We start from the raw sequence: 26,162 nt of genomic DNA, 5'->3' as shown, positions 1-26,162 counted from the left end.
ATAAATTTAAAAAAAAAGAAAAAGAAAAAGAATCAATATTTGTACACCATGCTTATCTCTGTGGATTCTATCATGTAAACTCCAAAGGCCCATTCACCACTTTCTGGGGACATACACCTTGTTGCTGCATAACCTTACTCTGGTGAGGGGCTTGATGCTTTTTTGCCCTGCCATTCAAGCATCTGAAACCAAAGCCAGACCAGCATTTATCAATTTGATTAGTAACATGCTTGACATTTCCTACTTGAGTTTCTCTGCATGAGCAGTTTCTGGCAGAAAAGCAGCAAACACACCCACATACTTACCCTTTCCCCATGACCAAGACACTTAAACTGAAGTGAACCTGCATCTGCAAATTGACTTTGACACTCAAATTCCTTAACCCGCTAGACCAAAGTAAAAACTTATGGTTAATGGAGCTTTCTTTCCCAATTTCAGTTTGCAGAACTCTTAACAAAACACTGTGCTTCAGCAATTCTGATAAAAAAGTTACCTTCTAAAGCAATAACCACATTGTATGCAAAAAAGCAAGTGATTTTGTGCACAAAATTGGCAGTCAATCCTGTAATTCATCTCACTTAACAGAATACATGAACTACAGAAAGTAGAGCAATTTTAATTTGTTTTTTTTTATTTCCCTGGTCTTCACAGACACCAGAGCAATGTCTTTAAATCTTACCTGTGGTTATAAAAATTGTATTTCAGTAAGAGGTTAAAATAGATACAATCCATCTGATGTATAATTGCAACAGAATGAACAAGGATGCACTTAGACATGACTTGAACAGATTCAGTAAGACACCTCTATTACACAACTGAAAACCAAAGAATCTCAGGTATTTTAAAATCTAGCAATTACAAGTTATATACAAATAAAGGCAGTAATGCTACAGAAAAAGAGACATACAAGGATCACCAAGACCCTGGTAGTTCTACCAAAATACAGATACTACTGAAATAGTTCTGCCAGTTGCATAAAAACAAGCTATTCATGTCACATATAAATGAAGGACACGGAAGTGTTCTGCCCCTCAAAAACATGCATCAGTTTCTGGTACTTGTCTTTAATATGAAAGTACATTAAAAAAAAATTACCTGGAAGTTATACTATGAACAACACATGAAGTTCTGTGGGTGTCCAACAGAAACCAGTGCTGACAATAGCTAGTATGCACCAGATAGGATTCTCAAAAAAGTGCATATCTTAAAGAGTGAAAGGAAGTGTTGTAGGATTAGAAAAGTATTAAAAGAAAGTATTTAATAACTATTGGTACATTCATGTATTTCATTTTAGTTTCAATTAAGGAAAGCATGCTGCTTGCTGAAAAGTCAAATGTGGTATTCTATTTGCTGAAATTCGTATTTCCTTTTAACTAGAAACATCTCCACATATTTACTACACAAAGCAATTGCACCAATATGTTACTATAGCCTTCAATTTAACATGTTTTAATTGATATAATCCATTTTTATATTTGTACCTTACACATCAGGAAGAAACACTGCACAAATAATAATGGTATTCACAAGGGTCAAAATTAACAAGATTAAACTATAATTGTGCTTGATCTATGAAGCACGCTGCTTGACAGACAGTAGAAGAATATACAAATAAAAAAAGTTCATAGTGAGTCCTATTTTGCTTTATGTTTCCATATTTAGGAACATTAGTCACCAGCAAAAGTTGCATTCAGCTCCCAATACAGATAAGAGTTGTACCAAGACCATCAGAAGACCTATTTGCTATTCAGAAACTCTTTTTTTCAGACCAAAGCTCACACAATTCCACTTTTCCTTAATTTTTAGGGTACTTTAATTTATTTTTTTTTTAAGTCAGAGGCATGCTAGCTTCAGTTTTAAAAAATCTTTACATATATTCACACATGTGTATAAAATACTAAAATCTTAACAACAGAGCCCTATAAACTGAGGTTCACTGTTTCTGCACTTAACTTTCCACCACTTAGACTGTGAATCATTGCAATCATAGTGGAGTGTTTGTTCAGTTCTTCCTTCTGTAGTTTTACAAGTGCTTCTTTTTCTTCCAAGCGTCCTTCCAGCTGGGATTTTTGCACTTCAAGAGAAGATGCCTGCAGAAACAAACAAAATGTTAGAATTTCCTCCATTATCAACTGAAAGACACACAACACAGTGAAAGCCAAGTGGCTTGGTGGTGAATCCAAGCAGGCAATTAAAAAGCAGCTTTAAAATTACAAGCTTGTTTCTGAAGTGTTTCTCAGCTACACATTTGGTCCACATGGCTACTGCCACATTTTAAAATGTTAGATACCATGGGAAAACACCAAGCCTCATGTTATCATTGTCCCATTTAAGCAGCAGAGGCATTCACAGTTAAGCCATGCACATTTCATTTAAATCCCAAAACCAGCAAATATTTACCAAGGATGAGGAAAATATTTGCTGTATACTGGGTAAATATTGCCTACAGAGATTAGGCTTTGCTTCCAGGAAATGGAAATACAGCAAACACATTTGCCAGACTGCACACTTTATGCTTGCTGATCCATTTGCATGTAAAATGAATCTCTGCCTTGCATGTTTACAGGAAGCCTTACCTGCAGGCTGCACTGTTTTCGTCAATTTAGCTTTATTTTTAAAAAAAAATTACCCTGTTGACTTGGTATAGCCAAACTGGTGTGTTTTGAAAAGAAGACACACTTTCTTAGAGATGAAAATAAATATTTTATTAGAATTTCAAAGATCAAAAAAACCTTTATGCATTTTGCTACGCAGATGTGTAGCATAGAACCTTAAATCAGGATGTGAGAAAGAAGCGAAAGTAAGCCCATCCACCTCTTCAGTAGTTTTGACTACTGTAAAATGAGTGTTCTACATTCTCCTATTTAATACTGTACTACAGGTTTTGTGGTTTTTTTTTATTTCCAAATGATATGCATTGACACCTCATGCAGCCTCATTATACCCTGATATTGCCTTCTCTTGATTTTAAGCTCAGCTACTCAAAAAAGGTATACAATGAAGCTGAAAGTTTGTTCTTGCCCACTTCATAAACTGCTCTAGTTTATTCATCTACTTTACCACTGAAACATTAATTTACAAACTCTTTCAGTTACATAGATAAGTAAAATTTCAGTCTCTAGAATACAGGTACAAATAAGTCCTTACCTTGATACTCAGTTCTTTCCTTGCTTGCTCCGTTTTACTTAATTCCTTTCTAAGGACATCTATAGCTTGTTCCATATCAGTTTTTTCTTTCTGCTGTGCTTTCAGTTTTTCTTCCAGAACTTTTATTTTCTGTTGCAAGGCTTAAGAAAATGAACACATTAAAAGGTGGGTTGCCAAACTTAGTAGAGAGATACAGCATTGCCTGGGAAACAAGTTTTTGGTTTCTTTTTTTTCTTTAGTCAACATTCCTGCTGAATTACTGAGTAATGCCACCTACTGCTAAGTTTTAGTGGTTGCAACTGGTCATGTGCAGAAAAATTAAACCAAGCTCTTGCAATTTTCAGTTTCTACCAAAAAACTTGCCATATACATGCTGGAAAGGTATCATGAAGGGACACAGACAGGATGCTGAGCAGAGATTCAGTGAAGACCATATTGCCTGGGAAATCAAGTTCACATAGCCTTTCTGGAAAATAGTAATCTATATTTGTTTAATTCAACTTTTAAGTTGCATGTCACTTAATCACCAAATTTACACATTACTAAGATATAGCTGCTTATCCAGAGCCCATAAAATCTATTTAATCTAGTTAGTTCTCTAGATTCAGTGACCTTTAGGTAAGTGACTTACTTGCTATTTTGCCATCTCTATCCTGTAACTGTTGCTGTAATTCTTTTTTCTGATCTTGAGTTTCTGCCAACTGTGCAGCAGTCCTAAAATTGCAGAGAAAAGAAATTTTAATGATCTAAGTAAGATATGCCACCATTTATCTGTCCTAGAGAAGCTTGAATGATTTTTGTATAGTTTCCAATAGCTGTCAGGAGTTTCAAATTATCAAAGCTATGAATTTGCAGAGTGGGAGCACAGATTTTATTTCCTCTCCCCAGCCACAAGTGTCTTTTTCCTTCTCTGATTAAGGGGACACAGTAGAAGCTACTGAAAAGGTTCATACCTGGAGAAACTGTTGCTTTTGATTGGAGTCACAAAGCATTGAAAATACACAACAGAACTGAAATTGTCATTGAACCCACGCCATTAAGTGATTAAGGATACTCAGTATTTAGCTTTTAGCATGCTGCTGAACTGACAATACCATTAGTAAAACCTGTTTCAGCTGTTATTCAAACATGCACATCTGTGCATAAAGGTTTTGCAGTACCATTCTGAGCATCTTCCAGACTGTCACACAACATTCAGCAAAAATGGACATTACACAAACTATTGCTGTAGCCCATGTGTAGGTCTAGTGCAGTCCTCATTAGTTAGGCACATGCTAAGCTGCAGCCTCTAGCAAGAGAGGAGGAAGTGTTTTTCCACATACTCCATTTTATCTGTGGTAGCTCAATAGCAGCTCTGTAAGTGCTCCTTCCACCCCCCTTTACAAAGGGACAGCCTTCATAAGAATACATCCCTCATTACAGTGAGTTGCTTACTGCACCAGTGGGAGTAACTGTCCAAATTTATTTAGTAGCAAAATAATATCAGCATGTGCATTTTTTTTTCCATTTGAATCAGAACTCAAAGCAGTGATTTGGACTGCTCTGATTACTGACAAGGCAAGAGCTTGGTAGGATGAAGTGAACTGTGCAAATAAATGCAAGAAGAGCAGTTATTTCTTCAATAAACACAAGACCTACCTATAAGCATATCTTAAAGATATCTTCTGCAAAATTAAGTATTAAATAAAATTTCTTAAAAAGGAACCCTACGGTTACACTGGTGAAGGGTACATAAGACCTCTATTTTGATACACCAAAAAGGAAAAAATTGGAATTAATACTCAATGAGACATAAGGAACGAGAGTTTTATGGTCGAAGAATGATGTTTTATACCACTAACAGAACATATACCATCCCTTTCTAATATAATTTAAAAATGCATTAGTTTGGTAGGGTGTTTGGCTTTTTTTTCCTCTCTTTCCCCCCACCCCCCTTTTTTTTTCTGATCTGATAAAAGTTACAGAGAAGCCTTGTAGACGTATAGGGAACATACGTGAAAATCTAGTGGTAACAGCATTAAAGAACTCAACAATATCCAAAAAGAAACCCTCACCCTGGGCAAAATGGAACCAAGAACTGGACTGTCTTCGTTGCTCTCTTTACTTCTTACTGTCACTGAAGTCTGTGGGTATTCCTCCCTCCCTCCAACAAATACAGTAGCAAATTTACTACTACAGATTTTTATCTAACATATACATACAAAGCAATGCTGAAGCATCTTTTGCTTCCTTGACCTCCACTTCTCCGATGTTAAAGCACAGAAGAAAAATGGAAACTGATGTGATATTTAATTTACTGTTTATCTTTAATTTACTTTAAAAAGACTGATTTGAACCCACCTGTCATTCTGCTGCTTGAGTGACTCATTTAGTTTCTTCATTGTTTCCATTTGTTTATTTAGTGAATTGCACACAATCTGTAGATCTTTATGCTGTCTTTCAGTTGTTTCATACCTAAAAATGAATTAGGGTATTACAGTTGAAGAATATAAGTGCTTTCGAAGAGCTTTTACTTTAATAGTTGTCAAAAATACTTGACATCACCTTTGTAACTATTCCATGCAAGCTAAAAGCAAGGTGTTATGGGGGCAGGAGGTATTTCAGTTGAGGATTTTCTGGTAATATTTTGTTGTTTGATGAGAGCTGGCTTTTTATTTTTTGCTTTTTAAATGAACATACTTCAAGGAAGAAGCTTCAGCAAATCCTTACATATCTTTAATTACCAACAATTAGGAAGCAACCTTCCTCAAGTATAAACAACAAAACATGCAGATGACATAAATTCACATAAATTAGATATTAGCAGCAATCTTTAAAGGGACTCCTTGAGCTAGTCTATGACCTCGACTTTCCTGGTGATACCAAGAAACTGAATTCACTGAAGGTAATGCAATGTACTACAAGGTTATGAGGCAGATCTTGAACTCTAAATAGATGTTTTTCTAACAAAAGGAAAATTCTCTCCCCTGAGGTAGTTATCTGATTGTTTTTAAGAACAGTATATCTAAAGCATGCAGACTGTTTAGAAAGCAAGTTTCTGCTATACAAACATGTTGCAGGATCAGAAAGAAATTTTATTCCTACTATGAAGAATTTAAATAGTATTAGCTACCAGACTGAGACTGTTTTATTTCACATAAATTAGTCAAATATAGGTTAACAGAGTGTATGGCTGCATACAATTCAAGCAAAAAGGAGTAATTTCCACAGTGACCATACAAGATACTTATTCAAGAAATCCCACAATGAACAAGAGTTTTAAACATTTTTCTTCCATGATGACTCCCTTAATGGCAGCAATATGCTTTCAAAATTTAATATAATGTTTGCTCCTGTTATTAAGCAAGAAATTTGTTATGAACTTTATCAGCTTCTTTGCCTTGCTGACACCTAGTGACAATACCAGCTCATGTGAGTAGAAAAACCAATGCTCTTAAGTCTTTATTCTTCCAAAGCATATTCTATTTTCATAGAAATTTCTATCTTTATGTACATTTTTTTGTCTCGCATGTCCTTTTTGAGCTTAGGAACCTAAAGAAATAATGCTTGAAAACAATTTGGGACACACACTCCTTTCTCCCTAAGTAGCTCACCTTTACCTTCAGTCAAGTTTGCTATTTATAGCATGTCATCAAGACAGCATGTAAGATCAAAAGAAGAGGATAAGAGCATGGTATAATACTAGGAGAAACTAAATGGTGTTAATTCTGTTTCTTGGAGAACAATGCTCCCTTTTATACAAAGGTCATGCTTTTTGCTGAACTAAACCTTCAATGTCTACAACTTCAGTTCTCATTCATTTAATGTATAAGCTTCTTTAATGAATTAATTTAACCTCACTGACAAACAAGTAAAAGAAAAAATTAATTTTTCACTTAACAACATGAAGTAGCATATAACGTTGCCCGTACAATGTGCTTAGCCAAATAAAGATAATTCCTTGAGTATGAAGTATTTGCTTAGAGATCTTATGCACCTTACCTCTGAAGAAGGTCAACAGAGGATTTTTTCAGCATTTCATGTTCTTCAGCAACTGTTTGTAATTTTCTGTTGTGTTGAAAGAGCTGTTCAATATCAGTCTGTGCTCTTTCAGATTCCACCTGCTGAGCTTTCAGCAAATCATTTAGTTCTTCATTTTTTCGTTCTGCATCCTTCAACATTGCTGCAAGAGTTCTTGCCTTTGAGTGAAGAAACCCCCAATAAATACAAGCAGCTGTTTCACAAGTTACTTTGTAATAGGCATATTTGAGGTCACATTAACTTTTTTAATGGGCCTGAAGACATTTTATTTCTCTCATCTAATATTAACTGCATATTAATTTGTTCACTAAATTCCTATCCCTTAGCCCCCTTTATAGACAGTGGGAGGGGAGAGGGAAGAGAATAAAAGATGATACATTTGAGCTATGGATTTAGTAATCTGCAGCCCAATCTTTACTATAACTTTTAAAGAATGGAAATTATTCTGAGTCTTCAATACACAGCTCACATAGATACTCTGTGGAATTAGGCTATATTTGAAAGTTCATCTTTTACAAGTTGTTAAAAGGCTGTGTGTAGCAGCAAATTCTACATGAATGTGAGTGAACGGCTTAATGATAATAATATTGAAAATTAATAAACACTAATGATTAACAAACAATAACCAGCACACAGCAGGGTAGCTTTGTTGACTTCCTATAAGGGCAAGAACAAAGAAAACTTTTCCAAAGAACAATCCAAAGGAAAACAGGATTTTTATGATGAAAATTAAGACTGCCCTAACTGGCAAGCATAGCTTACAGCTACGTAGAACAGAGTTTCCACACAGGCAATCAGTGTTAAAGCTACCCAGACAGACTCTACTCAGCCCCACCCTGGAGACCCAGAAGGAAGTTCTGCACTTACCTCAGACTCAGCCTGGGCTCTCTGACATCGGTACTGAGCCATCAGCCTATCAGCCTGAGCCAGAGCTACTGCCTTGGCTTCCAGAAGGTCTTGCAGCCTAGTTTCTTTAGACTGTACATGAGAAGAACATTTTTTGTTAACACTCCCTGATTGTAGACAGCTATCTGTCACATACACATCAGGCTGTACTCACTGCTAATGCCGACAGCTTCTGCTCATAGACATCCATTATGTCAGATATCCGCATATCCGTGATCATCTCCTTCATCTGTGGAAATGGTTTCCAATTACTGCTACTGCAAATTCATATTTACTTCAATAGGTAACAAGCAACTAAACAGCTCCATAGTTCTGTGATCTCCACCCGTCTGCTAGCTTTTTAAGTTCTTATTTTTTATCTGAGACTGTCTGCTCAAATGCATCCACCTCAATCTTGGTGAAAGATTGTGGATAATTGAATTATTTAGGCTGAATAGGATTCATCTGCACAAGACTATCAGTCCAGCCCCATGTAAAGGTAACATAACCACTCTAAAATGGTTTTGCTCAGCCTGGTCTTTGCTGAAGAATAGGTGACCTATGAGGGGACTAGTAAAAGTAATTTGCTCTAAATATTAACAGCATGAAATGCACATGGCTGAAAATCCTTGTTCGCACTCCACGGCCTTCTCAACATTGACTACCAAAAAAAGCCCCAAAAAGTTACTCTGAAATGACACCATCCAGAGCAAAAATGTCTGTGTTAACCCATCATCTTTAGAGGAAATATATTTATCATTTATGGCACAAGAAAGTGTTTATTAAAATATATGCCCAAGTCAAGTGAGAAAGCTATTCAGTGATTTCAGGATCTTTTTTTCTTAGTGCTACTGTAACACTGATTTTGAGGTGTCCATACAATGAACACTTACTGGAAAGCTACCATCTCTGCACCATTTTGAACCATAATGGAAGAATGTATACTTTTTTCATATTAATAGTAGCTCCCACATAGTTCCAGTTCTCAGCTCATTTTCCTATTCCTGAAGGAGAAGACAGTTTCTTCTCATGCTTGCAAACTTGTCATCTCTGACCTATTAGATGTTACTACTATAAGAAAAGCTTCTCTATGTTCCTTTCACTCTCTCTGGATAGTAATACCATTGAAAATGTTTCCTCAATTATGTTTTTACACGCATTTGAGCTTCACACAGCCTACAGAATGGACGCAGATAACATACTGGATATTTTAAGTGAAGGTGTAAATTGATTTTTGGAGGAAAGTTCTACTAATTAGGAGGTCTAAGAAAAGACTCACTCAACAATTCAGCAACAACTTTCTCCCCTAAAAATCAAAGCAGCTTTACAATCTGTCACTGCTGCACTAGTGCTCTTAGGTACCTGTAGCTGCTTTGATTTGAAAAGGGTTGATGGGAGCATCCCACAGTGATACAGAGCAATAAGCAAGCCAGTGAAAACTCACTTGACCTTTTTAACAATTAGTCTAGCAGCTGAATGGAACTGGTAGCTTTCTGAGTTTAATTCTTAACAGTTAGAAAGAGAGAAGGACTGCAAAGCTAAAGCTGGACGAAATGCCACTAATACAGCTAATCAAGCCATTATCATGATTTTTCCCTTAATTTTCTCTATCTGCATACTGCTCTTTTAGGGCAAAAAAATCACTCAGTTTAAAGTAGCTGCAAAGCAGCTAACTTGCTTTGAACAGAGGAGAAAGAATATATTTGGCACCTGACAGATTGGCTTGCAAATAAGCACACTGTATGTAGTGTTAAGAGTGTCACGTTCACAATGCACGCTGCTGTAGAGGAAAGCAAAACCTTCCTTCTGAAGTAATAATACTGCCTTTTCAAGAAGGCTTTAAAAATGCTTAAGAGTCAGCTACACACATAGAAAGGAAAACATTTGTACATCTGTTCAGGCATAGAAGAGATGCACCATAATCTTACAAGCCAGCATATCATCTATATTTTATCACAGGCTACTCCTAAGGAGTGGGAGGAAGCTCCTTGTATATGTCCTGGCAAATCTGGACAGTTGCAGCTATATCTGACACCTGACTTGACATCTGAGAACTAGAAGAGTGTGGGCAACCCCACTGAAGAGGGGGATCTCAATTAGGAAGCCAGCTTCTGATGCAGCACAAAGAATAATGGTTGAATTCTGCTAAGGATGTAAAGGGAGCACATTCTAAATAGCCAGGAAAGAACTCAACTAATCCATGCGTTCTAGACTGGCATTTGGATTTTAATAGCTGTCCCCCGTAATAAAAGTGTCAAACATTTAACAATGTTATATGATTCTACTAACTTCTAGTCCAGAATGAAGTTTTTGTATTAATTCCTGAATATTTGAAGTTGTGGATCCATCACTTGAAGGACAGGATGAAGAACACCTCACCGAAGAAACGCTTGTCACAGGTGACTGCATTTGGATTCTTTTTGATGCATGGTCCATTTCTTGTTGTCTGTAAGCATTATTTGCTGCAATGCTTTCACCAAGCCTGCATACAACAAAGGCTTCTAATGAAACAACCTGATAAAAACCTCGCTTCAAGGATTGAAAAGGAGAACAGTTTCATAACATAATTAACTTCTCTTTTGTTGAAAACAGTTACATTTGCATTATCACACAGTGTTAAGGTGTAGTATCAGACACACGCCCAAACCATCCAGAGACTCAGCATGTAGAAAAAAAATGAATGCCTGTCACGGCTCGCCTTGAGAAACAAATGCAGTACCTCACATGAAAGGGCATGGTGTTCAGCTCTTATCAAACAGATCAGATCATGTCTATTATTAGCTTAAGAAAAAGGTTATTTCATGTCACTATTCAACTCAAATAGGCCGTTGTTTGTAAGTAGGAAGACTGAGAAAGTATTTAGTAAGGGGTTTTAATAGGCATAAAAATAAGACTGAATCATGAAAAGGCAGTGCTACAAATAAGCCTTAGTTTTGTCTCATCTTTGATGCTATTTAAGAATACTATAGAGTACAGCACATTTTATTTTCTAAGTTTATGCAGATAAAGAGCAATCAGTTAAAATCTCTACAGGGATGAGAACACAAAAGCTTAGACATAAATAATTACTCCACTGTCTGTATGTAACTTGTGATTGGTAATCACAAGCTTCTAATGACATGTTCCAAATCAAAGAGAATGAGAAGTCAAAAGAGCTGATTCTGAGGCTCCAGTCAAAATATCTTTTCCTTGTGATAAAATCCTTAATTACAAAGTTATCCCAACCACTTCAGTGAAGTGCTGTCTCAATTGCTTCCTAAGTGAAGAGAGGCTATTTTAAATTTCTATTTATGGACATGTTATTTGACTATTCCATTGTACAACTCAGGCATACTGCATAGTACAGAGCATTCATTCATTCTTCCAGACAGAATATTTGTTACTGACCATTATAAAAATGTTTCCTACATCCACAAAATCATGGCATCATAGAAGAGTTGAGATTGAAGGGGATTTCTAAAGATTGCCTAGTTCAACTCTCCTGGTCTAAGCAGGTTGCACAGGATTACATCCAGCTTTTTTTACTATCTCAAGGTGAAGTCTTCACAGCTTCTCTGGACAGACTTTTCCAGTGTATGGTAACTCTCACACTAAAAAGGTTTTTTTTTTTCTTATATTTAGAGATCTTGAAAAGGATGCCTGAGAAGACTCTAGCCCCATTTCTTTGTTTCATTCTGTCAGATGTTTATACATATTGATATATACAATATATCAATATACATATTGATAAGATGCCCAAAGCTAACCAAACCCCAGCTCTGTCTCACCTTGTATGACACATACTAATTCCTCAAACATCTTAATATCCCCTTCTAGTATGTCTGTGCCTCTCTTGTGTTAGTGAGCCCAGACCTGAACACACTGCTTCAGATGTGGTCTCACCAGGGCTGGGAAAAGGGAAATGATCACCACCTTCAACCTGCCAGCAAAACTCCCCCTAGTGCAGTCCAGGGTGCTACTGACAATCTTCACCATTCCTGAAGACAGAAGTCACATTTGTTTTATTCTAGCCCTTGGGAACCTCTCCCAGTCACCCCCAGGTCTGGCAGAATCCCTCCTATCATCACCTTCTCAAACCTCTGTGGTAGCATCAATGTGATCCAGAAACCTTCTGGATTGCTTATGCCCTACTCTGTTACCTCTCCAGAAGATAGCAAGGTGGTCAATGTCTTCTAAAAGGACAACAACCTGTGAATGTAAGACTTCTTCCAGTTGTCTATAAAGGCTTCATCTACTACTTCTTTCTGATCTGGCAGTCTGAAACAGACAGACACCCACTACAACATTCCTCATTTTGGTCTGCCTCCTAGCTCATGAACTCTCAGCTGGTTTATCTTTTCCAAGGCAGAAGTTCCATCCATTCCCTCCACCTTTTCATAAAAAGGGCAACTGGGCAGCCTCTTCCTCATCATCTCCAGTACTCGAAGGCTTCTGACCTCCTTCAGGTCCTTTGCTTGACACCACAGATCATCACCAACTACTCAACTCCAGCAGGCCAGAAGACCTCCTATTAACAGTCTTAGTAAGAGGTACCATTCTTAGTAAGAGGTACCAAACACTCCCCTCCAACCTCCAGAGCTGTATACCTCTTCTGAAACTATTTAGGCTGGTGCTTCAGCTTTCAAAATTTTGTACCTCTTTTGATAGTTTAACAGATATTTCTCTATTTAGATAATACCCTCTCCCTCTCTGTATTTCTCTCCTAAAGTCTACAGCTAACTAGATATCAATATACAGTACTACTTGGTAATCATAAAAATAGCACTAATGTTTTCAGGACCAACACAGTTCTGGACTCCTATTACTGTGTTCTTATCTCTGACCTACTTGCAGATTATAACAGAAAAAAAAAAAGTAGGGTGTGTGGAGTTTTTTTGTTGTTTCATTTTTATTTAATTTTTTTAATGTTCCTGTATATTGTTTGAGAAAGCTTGTGAATATAGTGCAGCCAAAAAACCACAAGGACCCAATTTATGTGATGATTAGGTGATCTTCCTTTACTTTTTACTATTACATATATGTAGTAATCGAGTCACTGTTCCAAGATAAGCTAGTTACGTTACAAATCTTTCACTTGAGAAAAGGAGCTCAAATGCCTATAAAGCATTATATCTGGAAGGCCTTTCAAACAATTCCCATTTTTATTTAAAAAGCTCTGCTAATAAATCAGGAAGAAGCTTCAGATTTGTTTTCAAGGTTGCAAAGACTATGATACAATTAAAGATATTTTTTTCCTTTTATTACATCTACAGAAATAAAGACTCCATCAAGTAGAGTTTCTTAATATTTTTCCCCATACCTAAACCACCTTAAAAACTATCTGAACTGCCATCTGCCTGTGTCTCATCCTATTATGTTCTTTTAAGTTCTTTTGTAAGAACACCATCAGCATTTGAACTATTTCCACTAGCCTCAAAGATCACTACTGTCTCTTAACTGCAGATAAAGAAATAAGACATTTTCTAAAGTTTGTTTCTGATGAACTGAGAGTAATATGCCAAGAAACACAAATATCACTAGGCCAGACTACCAGAAAAATAAACTTACACTATGGCAGGAAAATCTGGTAGGGGTGCAGCCTCAAACAGTATTCCAAGTCCCACTTGGACCTGCTCTCTATGGTCTGATGTTAAAGCAAATGTCAAAGGCATAATCAAACGTTGATCCTGAAAAAAAAACAAACAATAAAAAAAGAAACTGCTTTGATCAAAGCAAGATAAGTCAACACCAACAAAAAACCCCACCCAGACATCAAAACATCCAGGCCTATGAGAACAAAAGTGTTTATTCAGAACTTAAGCTACCTTCTTAAAGTTTACCCTCATAAGTTTGAGCCAGAAGTCAATGGCAGAGAAGAAAATTTGAAAAATAATTTACACTTCAAAGTACTTTGGAAAGGTGTCTTCACATTAAAGCCAATGCAGGAAGTAAAGAGACTATTTATTTCTCCCAAGTGTTTGATTTCCATCATCAAGGGTTACAGCTCAAGTTTTATAAGGATTTCCTCAGGACTACAAAACTCTCATTGCTATTTATTATATTACACAATTCCAGTTCTTGAAAGAAAACCCTCCAAAACAGCATTAAGTGTTTCTACATGGATTACTTTTCCACCTACAAAGTAAATTGCTAAGATACCATCTGACCAATAGTTACCAAAAGCTATTTTGACTATGGAAAGTCACAAGTTAGATGCATATTTAATAGTAACCAACCACAGAAATAATTATATGGTTATGATGTTTTTTTCTGGTTTGCTACTTCTAAACTACAGTCCTAATGCATTCTTAAAAGGAGAACTTACTAGGCAGGTGAAGGACAATTTCACATGCATTACAGAAATAAATTATTGGAGTTAAAGCAAATTGCTTTTAAAATAAAAGACTTAACAACGAAACAACCTTAAAGAATTGTGCCCAGGGGACTATATCTCTGAAATGGTAAAACTGCTAGGATAAGCATGCAAAACATTAAGAACCAAAACTACCACAGTGCAATGGCACTTCCCTTTGCAGATACACTTCATAAGACATTTTAAAATCATACCTGTAAAATTTTGTAAAAGCTGACCTCCATACCAGGCACATCCTGCTTCAGTCTGCTCATAAGATCAAGTGTTTTCAGAATAATATCTGCAGCAAGTTTGCTTTTAAGCAAACAAATAGAAAAGCAGCAAAATGGAAGGGAAAAAAACAGCAGAGCAAGATTTGTCAAATCAGTACCAATAAATAAATCCAGTTAAAGAAAAAAAAGTCAGTAGCTTCACAGAGAAATTAAATCTCCAGCAAGGCAACAATGCCAAAACCAAGAAAGATCCCACATTTCCATGGACATGCTGCTGAACTTCTCCATCATGCCAAGGACTGAAATGGTGAAGACCAAAAAAAACCACTATTAACTTGAAAGTGAGGAGTGTTTAACTGTAGGTGAAATTATATCTCACTTTTTTTTGGCCAGACAACTCTTAGTTATATCAATATTCAGATTAATGACACAGAGCTGAAAGAATGTGTATTCCATTTTCAGAGCAGTAATTCCCTCTCTCTCCCAACATTCAGTATTTTTGAATTCTGGCTGCATAAAATCCAAATGAAAAGTTAGGTACCATGACCAGCTCTAATACCTTTCAACTTGGATAAGCTTAAACAACTGCATGATGTTTAAGACCAGTGTTCACCTAAGTGGGTCTCCAGTTTATGCCAAAAACACTATCTGTAGGCTGAAGACAGGTTTTATTATTGAACTCACCAGCAATATTACTTCCTACTGCCACAAAAAAACAAATTTTGATTTAAGAATAATCTTCATTTACATCTATTTAAACACAACTTTCAACTATTTGATAGTTTTCATTGTAACAATATCACAACTGTCATACAAGTCTTGATAAATTAGGTCTTAAATAGATTTGCATGCTCACCATATTTTAGAGTCCACAACTTTTGTCCCAAAACCAGCGTCAATCCCACTGTAGGTAAACTGGTGTTCTATTAGAGATGTGCATTGGCTGGCAGTCAGTACCTTCGAGGCATGTATTTTCAGTATGTCATCGCTACACAGCAGTAGACTGAGTTAAGAATAAACTTAAGATACCTGTGCTTAGGTATTGGCACCAAAAGGCAAGATTTTCTAATGCTAAAAGTTAACATATAAAAGCACAAGAGCCTCTAAAAACGCTTTTAAAAACCAACTTCATAAACCACTTAAATAACGGTTAACTCACAAGCCAAGTAATCCTGACTTTTCAAATAACACACACACCTACATAGAAAAAAATTAGGGAAAGCACAATAAAATGTGGCATAAAGAAATATGACAGACAAAAGGAAGTGAACCATCAGTTCCTAGTACAAAAATATTTCCTCTAGCAGTGAATTAACAAAGTTATACTTCACAGAACTCTGCTTAAGTTCAAGACTGTCCTGCAGTCACCTCCTCCTTACTACAAGACATTGTGGACGCTAAGGACTCCAGATGAGTGTAAAAATGCATCATTCCACTTTATTTTTCCTTGGTTTGATGATCTAAATTTCATGTATTTACATAAACTTATATATTTGGCTGGGAGCTGCAGGTGATTTAGCTAGCTAAAAATACTACACTGATCAAGAAGATGGCTACTCAAACATCATTTGCAATTTCACCAGAAAACAGCCATCTTGATTTTTGATCTGTGAAGTGCTTCTATAATCTTGAGTAGCCACATTTTATCCTGTATCACTGTATTACACAATAAATACACAGCAATTAAAAACTACCCTAAATTTACTGAGACTGTCATGTTGAAACATCTTCAGTAGATTTCTGTCATTTAAAACTATTGAAGTTACTTATTGAAGAAACAGCCATTTCTTCTAAGATAGGAAGAATAAATTAGCCACCAACAGGCGTACAAAAAAGGATATTTGTCAGGACATTAATAGCCTTGACCATTCTTTCACACTTTTTCTTCACCAATAGCTCGTCCACAATCTGTTCTGGCATCTGAAGATGATCAAGAATAACAGGCAGCAGAAGATCTACAAAGTGTTCAGCTGAGGTGCTGTTTCCAGTATTAATAACATCCTGTAATGAACACATTTTACTTTATGTCAGTATTTAAAACTACACAAAGAAGCTAAGCTTATTCCACCTCTTCCTTCCCTGTGTTCTGGCTTTTCCAGCTTCTTAGTATTTCAGGTTTAAGACTGCTGATTAGTGTCATACTGGAGGAGGAAATTCAACAAAGAGCACAGAAACAGCAAAAACATCCTCACTTCTGCAAGTCCTAGAAAGCAATTCTTTGATGCCTTTGTCTCTACCTCACGTGAAGTGACATATCTTCAATGCAGATGTGTTTCTGAAATACAACATCTCTTAAAAATAATAGTTTGTATACTCAGTATGGAATTCTAGAACAGAAGAATTTTCTTCCACATATATTTTTACATGATTTCTTTTTTAGGAAAATGCTAATAGTTGATTAAATTAAATTAAAAATATAGCTGCTAAAAAGCTCTTTAAACTCAATTATCAGCCTTGGTACCTCAAAAATCTCTTTGAAGAGTTGCAATGCTAGAACTGAACAGTCTTCAGAGCCTTCCAATGGTTGGTTTGACAAGTGCACCAGTGCAACAGATGGTTCAAAATTCTTTGAGCGAGTCAGAAATCTGGTATTCCCAGAGACTGGCAAGCCAGATGGTTCCAGTATTGCCTGCCGCAAGGTATGACGCAGTTCTATCACAGAACAGAAGGCAAGCAGTAGTTCTAAGATCTGTATGAAGAGAATGAGAGTTGAAATGCTTTTAAATCAAGTACTTATACAGAAATTGCACCTCCCATATTACAAGTCTAAAAAGACATCTTGGTTCTAAGCAACTCCATTTAGCACCTTAAAAGTTTTCTGAGGAATAGTTTTCTTTCCTTAAAGCCAAGTCAGCAGCAGAAATACAGTTTATGAGCCTGACGAAAGCTTGTGACAGTCAGTATTCAGTATATTGATATCCCTTCATTTTTAAAAAAAGTGTGACTGCTGACTAGCAGTCTACTAAACAGTAAAAGTGTGTATACACTTAGAAAACTATGGAAGGGAAAATATTCTGAGACACAAATGGACACGTGTGTATACTTTGAGATGAAGAGGAAAGCACCATGGGTAAGCTTCTTGTCAATGTCTTTTTAAATAAAAGTAGTAACAACAAAAATCACATACATGGAAACATTAGCGTATTTACTATGATGTGAAACAATTTGTAAAAAAGCTTAAAATTAATTTCACAGATAGACTGAGCCAAATATTTTCACAACACTTTGTATATTGGCCTTTAGCAACAGATAGCCAATGTTTCATTCATGTAAGGTGGCAGTGAGACAAAGCTGAAAGCAACATTTAACTGCTTAAGCAAAAAATGCATTTATTTGTTCAACTGATATGAAATCTTCCTAATCTTCCACGTCAGCATCGTGGTTCCTTGACCATCAGTACACAGTCTGAGTAGTATTAATTGAAGTTGTAGCCAATGAAGTGGGGTTCACATTTGACTTCATTTATGCTTTCAGGCAACAGACAATCTGGCAAAAACACCAACAATTAGTTTCAACCTGACAGCCTTTTGACCAACTAGCAAATACAAACTTGGTGGATACCATAGGCCAGTTAGGAGTCCTGAAGTCAATGTATTTCATTATCATCCCTTGTACACACATACCCCCTTATGACTACAGAAGTGGAGCTAGATTAGGAGTTGCGCCCTCTTAGGCTTAAACTGAAAAAAGTATAAATACCTTAGATGATGAATCAGGATCCCTTCCATGAAGAAGATCTAATACTTGACCTAGACATGAGGTAAAGTGCTCATATCTACAGCATACAGAGGAAAAACAAAACAAAACAAACAATGAAGAAATGGAGTTTCTGCACATAGACATTTATTCTGAGCAATGAATACTAGTGCCCTGTTCTCCTTACCCCCAAACTCTTGAATTAGTGATACTTTTGATAATATAATTTATATTTAACAGAGAATAATAATTTAAGAGTGAAAGCAAATTCCTTAAAATAAGCCAAGATTCTCCAGCTACTTTTACTGCTAGATTTAGATTGCTAGCTGAATTTGCAGAACAACTGCTCAAGCCTTCCATAGAACTACTCTGTGATACACTCTAGTAAAATTATTATAGCTTCAACCATACCTTTCCACTTCAAGATAATACAGGCCTGTAAAAGCAAGGTAGGTATTCATCAAGTTGTCTGATCACTGACACTGTCTAGACAAATAATTTCTAAACACAACTATTAAATATTCCTTAAATAATAGTAACAACAAAAAAGATTTTGATTCACACTTCTTTGAGAAACTAGTAGCACAAGAATCCTTTAGCTTTGAGTACATCAGCTGTAATCAACTAGTAAGAATTAAAAAGCATCTAGGGAATTTTTTGGTGTTTGGTTCAGATTACAAATAGCAAACAGTAAGGAACTGAACAAGAGTCTAGGAATAATTACCTGCACATTTTAGGAAGTGAAGCCCTACCTGGTAAGATAAACTGCAACTTTGGGGTTCTTCAGAAGGTCCATGAGTAGATCAACAGAGTATTTTCTTGTTAAAGTACCATCTCCATTTACAACAATATTAAATATTAACTGAAATGTCTGATGGATATTTCGAGCATGAAAAAGCTGAAAGGAAGAAGAAAGGTATGTATGAGTACCTATTACCTTTGCTGGGTCACTTGCTTATTCAAAATCTGTTTTTTAACATTAGATTTTTATTTTGCCAGTGTGACTATTAGTTTTATCTGCAAATTAAGAATGGAACAGACTTCAAAGTATCACTTACCTTTTCTCCTACTTCTTCATTTAAAGTAAGGCTTGATAATAGTGAAAGTGCAAACACAACCATAGTCAAACTACTATGGGCCAGGAAACTTATTAAGGTACGATAGAAACTCTTCACATTATTCTAAAGCAAAAAAGAGAAACATAGCCATTGTAAATTTTGTTCTGTTCTATAAAAACACTGAATTTACAGGTTGTGCACAATTATAAATATGTCATACAAACCATCAATAATACTACAAAAATATATTAGGATGATAAAGCTTCTCTAGAAACCTGAGTGTTCTATTGCACAATACTAGTGTTAATTTCAATTACTAAATTCCCAAACCTGAACACAGGGAAAAAAAAAAAATGATGCATTATTATAAAGATGAGAAATTTATATTGCTAAAATATCTAACGGAAAATATCTACTGAAAGCTAATGCCCATGTCTTCTATGCCCAGTGATAAGATCTAACAATAGCTCCTTCCTCTCATCCTTTCTTCCAAAGTAAGCAGTGAAACACTGACTACCAAGTAGATGAATTTATATTTCTCAATTGAAAAGTAAGTTATATTCACTGATTTATGAAGAGATAGGAACCGAGTATCTCAGATATAGATGTCTATTTGAAGACTCAAGGGTGCAGACCTGACACCAAAAAATGCATAAGAAATACTAACATGACTCCCCAGAGACAAGTAACCCTCATTTCCCCTCAAGCCAGAGAATCATACCACAAAAACAAAACTCTTACCACAGATTTTATCTGAGTTTGAATAGATAAGTTGTGACGACAGAGATTTGCCAGGAGTCCTAAACATGGTATTGTTAACTCATCTTCAGTGGACTGACTTAAAAGAAAAATCCAGAAATTTAATCAGCTGCAAGAATATGTGAGCTAGGGGCAGGGTGCTTGGGGAACTTATTTTGTTTGGGGTTTTTAAATTTTGTTTTATAATTAAGCATCATTCCACCAAAAAAACTAAAATAAAACAAAATAATTTAAATTGCAATTCCCATATTGTGAGCAGTTTTTAAATGAGCACATCTGTAAAAAAACAGTACCAGAGATCAGTACTGTCAAAGGTCCTTTTAATACTTATTAGATCTCTTACAAGGTAATTTGCACACAATTTATATCATTGTAACATAAGTCTGTTTTTAATGACAAGCATGAATTCTCTCCTGGCCGTTCTCTTTGTTAGCTTTCTCCTGCTGGGGGCACAGGGGTGTGGGCTATTAATATTCAATCACCCAAAGTCCCACAACCACTGCATTTGACAATCTGAAACAACATAGCTTTCAAAGAAAGAAGTCTGAACTTGAGAGCAAAAATACTACAGCTCTCTCTGGGGTGTGTAATATGCTAGCAGCCTTCATAAAGTTTAGAAACATAGCTAGCTATTTCTCTTAAGAAAAGACAACTGAGTACACACTTACACATGATGCATTAGAAATGAAATTAATTCATCCATGTTGGCACCAGCACAAAAGACAGGAACATTGTAGGTCAGCCTCTGCAGCAATTGAATACTCTGAGGAAATAAAAAGCTCTTCACGTAAGTCTTTCCTATAGCGCCACACTGAAGAATGCTACAAGGTACAAAAGCTGAAACTAAAAGCATAAATAACAAGACAGCACAAATTAATTAATTGTCAGACTGTAATGTATTAAATACAATTACATAAGCTGCTGCAAACGCATTGAATAGTGTCCTACCACACTGATATACTTATTAAAAGCCCAAAGATATGAATAAAGTTTTATTTTGACAGCTATGTTTTTAGCCAACCTGATTTCCCCCTTTGCCTCGACAGCAAGTTCTTCACTGTCAGCGTGAAAGCTTTGTTCTATTGAAAGATGTAGAAGTTTTACAAAAAAACAGAAAGAGCTTTTCTCACTCTTGCAGAAAGTATGTTTATAGGAAACCAGATATTCTGCAAAGACTGACAAGAGATCTAATGCAAGTGAAGTCCTTCACACAGCATTCTTGCAGCACATAACATGAAAGAGTTAATGTAAAGTTAATATAGTTGAACATGAGAAAAAAATCACAGCATAGGACAGCAGCTGAAACACAATCTCACCATATTATTATGTAAGAATTTAAAAGTTCTTATAACTGGAGCTACCTGGTGACTACAAAACTCCTCCCACTGACTGGCAAGACCCCTGGACCCCCAAGTCTTCTGGTACTCCTACTGCTTCTCAAACAGTGAGAACAGTGTGCGTTAGCAGATGCTCGACTCATTTTCCACAGATCAAGGGCAAGAGAACAGCTAGCAAATTATTTTTGTTTTTCTTCTCCAGAACAGATGTGACCACAAGCAGACAGCAAATGCTCACTGAAAGCTCAGAGCTACATATGAGAAACCTGTGCATATTAAAAATATTTTTGCCCAACTTTATTGTTCAATGCACCCAAAAGGACAAGTTAAAATTGATGGAGTCAGTCTGATACCATGTGCTCACAAAAAAATTTAATATTAAAGCAAAAATAAATAATCAATGTCTGCTCCTGGCTCCTTAAAAGTAAGCTTCCATTAGGCACAGCCCCCTTGCATTCACTGGCAGATAGCACTGAGCAGAGGGAAGGAGGAATTCACACCCCACAAACCTTCCAGGACAACTGACAGCCACAGCTTTGCTTTCACTGATTCAATTACCCGGTTAAGGTATTGATTACACAAAATTTAGACAAAACTATCTTCAGGCTTTTGTTATGGACATTAGGAACACAAACTAAATAACTCAAGTGGAAAAGAACCTCCCAAGCTCACTAACAGTGATTACTTGCAAAAACTTTAAAATCAGGTTTTTTGTTTGGTTGTCGGGTTGTTTTTTGTTTTAATATTAGAGCAGGTAAGAAGTGCAAACAAGATGAAATAGAGAATACAAAGAAGTCCATGCAGTGTAAAAATCCTGTCAGACTAGTCTCATTCAAATACACAAAATCAAATACACAGCTAAGATCAACTTTCCCTCAACACATAATTTCAGACAGGTCTTTTAAAGAGCTATTATATGTATACAGTATAACATATAATTTTGTAACAGCAGCCAAATATTATTAAGTATTAGTTCCTGTTACCTGTAATAAGAGTGGGTCACTAAGATTAGTAGAACTTCGATGGACCACTCCTGCCAGCACACTGGTCAGATTGTAGGTATCCTGAAGAGCTTCTCTAGTCTCATTGTCTAAAGCTAGAATTTAAAAATTATAGGTATTAAAAATACCTATAAATTAAAAAATAAATTTAAAATAAATTTTAAAAATTAAAAATAACAAAGGCAACTGTTGTATTAGCTACCAACCTAAGCAAAAGCTCAAATCTTTGACCAAGTTTTCATGTGTATTTCACAAATAACTACAAATAAATCACAGCTCCTATGCACTTGCACTTCTACCTTAGTTGTGAACTTAAAGCAAAATGACACTCCAATAGTTTTCCTTAAGATGCTTGGACACTGAAGAAATGGCCTCACTCCTACCTACAAATTTTAGTTCTGTTTCAGATGTTGAAACCTACACTTAAAAGGTTTTAAAGCTTAAAATCATTGATCTCAGTTTCTTGCTTCACACTATAGTGGGCAAGTAGATTAAAACTTACACCCTGATATGGTTATTTAGCCATAGTTAAAAAAATAGCTATGCTTAGGTAGCCCTGAAAAACATGGAGCAAACAAGGATGACTGCTAAAGCAGCAGAACAGTGGGCAGAAGACCAATTCTTAAAATTTTCAACAGGATGAGAAAAAACCAAACAATAAGAACAGCAGCAAAAATTATGATTTTACAGTAACTGTTTCAAAAACCTAAAAGAAAGCTCAAAGAGGCTAAAAACAAGAAGCAGAGAAGATAAACAAAGGGCCATCATAAAGGACACAATTTTTTTTAGTAACTACTCATACATGATGAGAAATTAAGCAACAAAGGGATAATTTTTGTATATGTAATCTATAAATACATATTATAGTAAGCACAGAGCTGTCTAGACAATAGAGGCCCATTTCTGTGAAATGGAAAAAAAATTTAAACCACTAATAAGAAACAAATAAAAGGCAGTAAAACCTATTTCTTCATTGAAAAACTTGATGCTCACATTCCCAGGCCCTTGGGGAGCCTGAACTGCTCGCCAGCATTCCAGTGGGTGAGGTAAACCAAGGTGACTACAGTTGTTGATGTAACATGGCTTCTTCCTGTCTTTTCTTCATTTCATCTTTTTAAGATAGTCTTTTCCAAGCTCCAAAAACCAAGGACAAGAGAATAATGCTTTACCCTACCCAGTGACAAAGCAAATTCTAATAAGCATGATCACTGTCATGTCAGTTATGATTTCAAATCTGCTTCACATGGTGATTTAACATCTTATGCAGCCTTGTACATACAATCAGATAGCTCAGCCAAGCACCACAATTAAAAAAACTTCATTTTTCACACCTTACACTTTTTTCCAAGAACTCCAAGTCCAGGCCTGTCTTGTCTTCCCTTTCCCAGACCACAGATTAAAAAAGTTCAGCAGCTAATCTTACCTAGGTGTGATAGCAAAGTAAGCACAGATGAAGTTAGGGATGGGTTTATATTGGTGTCCTCAAGGAGTTCTACCAGGCTACTAAGACATTCACTTGGCAGAATCTGGTTTGAAGCAAATAGTCGTGTAAGTTTCAGTCCAGAGATAACCTGGAGATGAAGGCAGAAAAACAACCTTAATTACTCAACCGCAACAAACTGTTTACCACAGAAGTTAAATTAGAGTTGTATTAAATAGATTTTGCCATACTCAACAAAACAAGAATGCAAGTGCTACTCTAACAGTTGCAGACATTTGCATTCACGATTGCTGCTGCAACAAAAAACCAATTTTTTTTTAAAAAAAACCTCAACTTTTACTCTTGGAAAATGCTAAGTTTGCACTGTGATAATTTATAACATTTTGGTGCTTCTTTTGTTTGCTGACTGACAGCATTCATCCTAACAGTATTCTTTGCAACCTTATGGCTGTGGCAGAGCAATACTGCATTTCTTCACGCATTGAACAGAATTAATACCAGGTTACTCTTCCTACATATGTTTTAGCACAGATAAAAGATAGGTTTTATTTATTTTGGAAGACAACCAAACATTTTGCTCAGTGAAAACATTTAGTCACCAGTCTTCAGCTGAATCAAAACAGCCTGCTTTCTGAAGACAGGGACAGGAACCCAAAGGTACCTCTCTGCAGTAACAGGTAGTGCTGCTTAGGAATCATTGTGGTTTTGAGATGAAAAAAATGGAACCCGAGTTCAGGGAAGTCTACATAAGAAGATACTGAAAATTACACACCTGCATATCAATAGAGGCAGGAACAAGTTATAATTGCATAGCAAAACAACAGAATGATGTTTTTGCGTATCCCCTGCACACTTCTTTACAGTGGATACAGAGAAGAAAACTAAGATGAATACTAACTCGTACATTAAATGTTTTCGATATTAAATAAATCTGTATTTGAAAACGGTACCTTGCAGATTAAGCAACTGAGTCATTGTGTCAGTCAGTCCCAACACCAAGGGTGCCCCCTGTGAGTGTCCTAGTAGCAAGCACCTTTTATTACACATTGGATTAAATTGGCAAACTCCAAATACAAGACCAGTTCATCGTTAACACTTCGGTTTTCAGTTATGAAAATAAATAATCCTTGTGGGTCGGGGTTTATGGGATATGAAAAAGACCCAAGTCCTCCATAAGGCACAATAGAGGCTTAGCCTACGTGCAATCAAACATACTCCACACACCTCTATTATTTACAAGCAGCTCGACACATTACGCAGTAATAGTCCGGAGGCTGTGCTAAAAATTTAAATATTTCTTTTATCCAACAGCCTCAGCCTCCAGCTCCCCTGGCAATCGGGTCACCAGGCGAGTTTACACGTCCCCGGCCGCAGATCCACTGAGGAGGCCGCGGCGCCCCGGACGGCGCCAGCAGCCGCCAACAGCCAGCGGCGGGGCGGACCCTGCCGAAGCCTCGGCAGCTCCGGAGCCAGCGCTGCGGAGGAGAGAAGGCAGCCGAGGCCGGTCACCGAAAAGATCCACCCGTGTTCCCCCCCGCCTCAGGCGGCTCCCGCATTCCCAACCGCGTCGCCGCCCTCCCAGCGCGATCCCGTGACCCAGAACCTGCGCCCCTCTCACCTCCAGGCTGCGCTGCAGGAGCGCCGCGTTGGACTCTGTCTTGGCGGCCCGGTACTGCGCTGCTGCCAGGAGCAGCGATTTCATGGAACCCAGGGCATCCATGGCGCCTCGGCTGCTCTGCCCTCAGAGGAGCCGCAGACAAAACGCAATCGTACTTCCCGCCGCCGCCGCCATTTTGATGGCAGCAGCCACTGAGAGGGAGGCACCGCCTACCCCGCGCGGTATGACGGGAGAGCCCGCACCCACCATCTTGCTATAGGGGGGAATGGAGTGGGGAGGAGACTCGACCATGGGTGTCGGCGGGTTTAACCCCTCCTGCTTTAACCCCTGAGGGGGAGGCGAGGGAGATCCAGGCTTCAGCAGGGACTCCGGTGTTAGCGCTGAAGTGCGGCGGAGGTGGTCCAGAAAAAGGCGGGGGCGCAGACAGCGGGCTGCCCGCGAGTGGAACCAAATCCTCCTCCCCTGTCGTAGGTCCCCGCCGCGCAGTGACTCCCTACAGACCCTACACACCCTGCGCGCCACCGCTCGCACCCCCGAGCCGGGGCATCCGGACACTGCTCTCCTTCCCACCCTTCTGCTTACCCGCCACACTCCCTGCAGCCCCCGGTCCCTCGCCTCCAGTGCTCCCGCTCTGGA

General features: G+C 37.3%; 1 protein-coding gene across 1 annotated transcript; it reads right to left on the bottom strand.

Annotated features, from left to right (window-relative positions):
• Positions 1-1,855: 1,855 nt before the first annotated feature.
• On the bottom strand, positions 1,856-25,726 carry CIP2A (cell proliferation regulating inhibitor of protein phosphatase 2A). The gene is made up of 21 exons (XM_030456095.1): positions 25,527-25,726; positions 23,891-24,038; positions 22,450-22,562; positions 20,798-20,892; positions 20,112-20,208; positions 19,371-19,493; positions 19,065-19,210; positions 18,316-18,391; positions 17,078-17,305; positions 16,458-16,617; positions 15,473-15,614; positions 14,599-14,698; positions 13,600-13,718; positions 10,342-10,534; positions 8,228-8,302; positions 8,035-8,145; positions 7,129-7,325; positions 5,488-5,601; positions 3,779-3,861; positions 3,148-3,287; positions 1,856-2,090 (listed from the first exon to the last, which is right to left on the bottom strand). The coding sequence occupies exons 1-21, from the start codon at positions 25,626-25,628 to the stop codon at positions 1,920-1,922; spliced, it is 2,733 nt and encodes a 910-aa protein (XP_030311955.1). The 5' UTR covers positions 25,629-25,726; the 3' UTR covers positions 1,856-1,919.
• Positions 25,727-26,162: the final 436 nt, after the last annotated feature.

Source organism: Calypte anna, chromosome 1 (assembly GCF_003957555.1).
Source record: "Calypte anna isolate BGI_N300 chromosome 1, bCalAnn1_v1.p, whole genome shotgun sequence".
Lineage (NCBI taxonomy): Eukaryota > Metazoa > Chordata > Aves > Apodiformes > Trochilidae > Calypte > Calypte anna.
This window is presented reverse-complemented; position numbering and strand designations above follow the sequence as displayed.

Bases quoted from the DNA above. Each gene is read 5' to 3' on its own strand.
- CIP2A (XM_030456095.1), bottom strand. From the start codon at position 25,628: ATGGATGCCCTGGGTTCCATGAAATCGCTGCTCCTGGCAGCAGCGCAG. The intron at 16,618-17,077 runs GTACCAAGGCTG...TGTTCATTACAG, and splicing joins TCTTCAAAGAGATTTTTGAG to GATGTTATTAATACTGGAAA. The intron at 10,535-13,599 runs GTAAGTTTATTT...TGTTGTATGCAG, and splicing joins CCAGATTTTCCTGCCATAGT to GCTTGGTGAAAGCATTGCAG.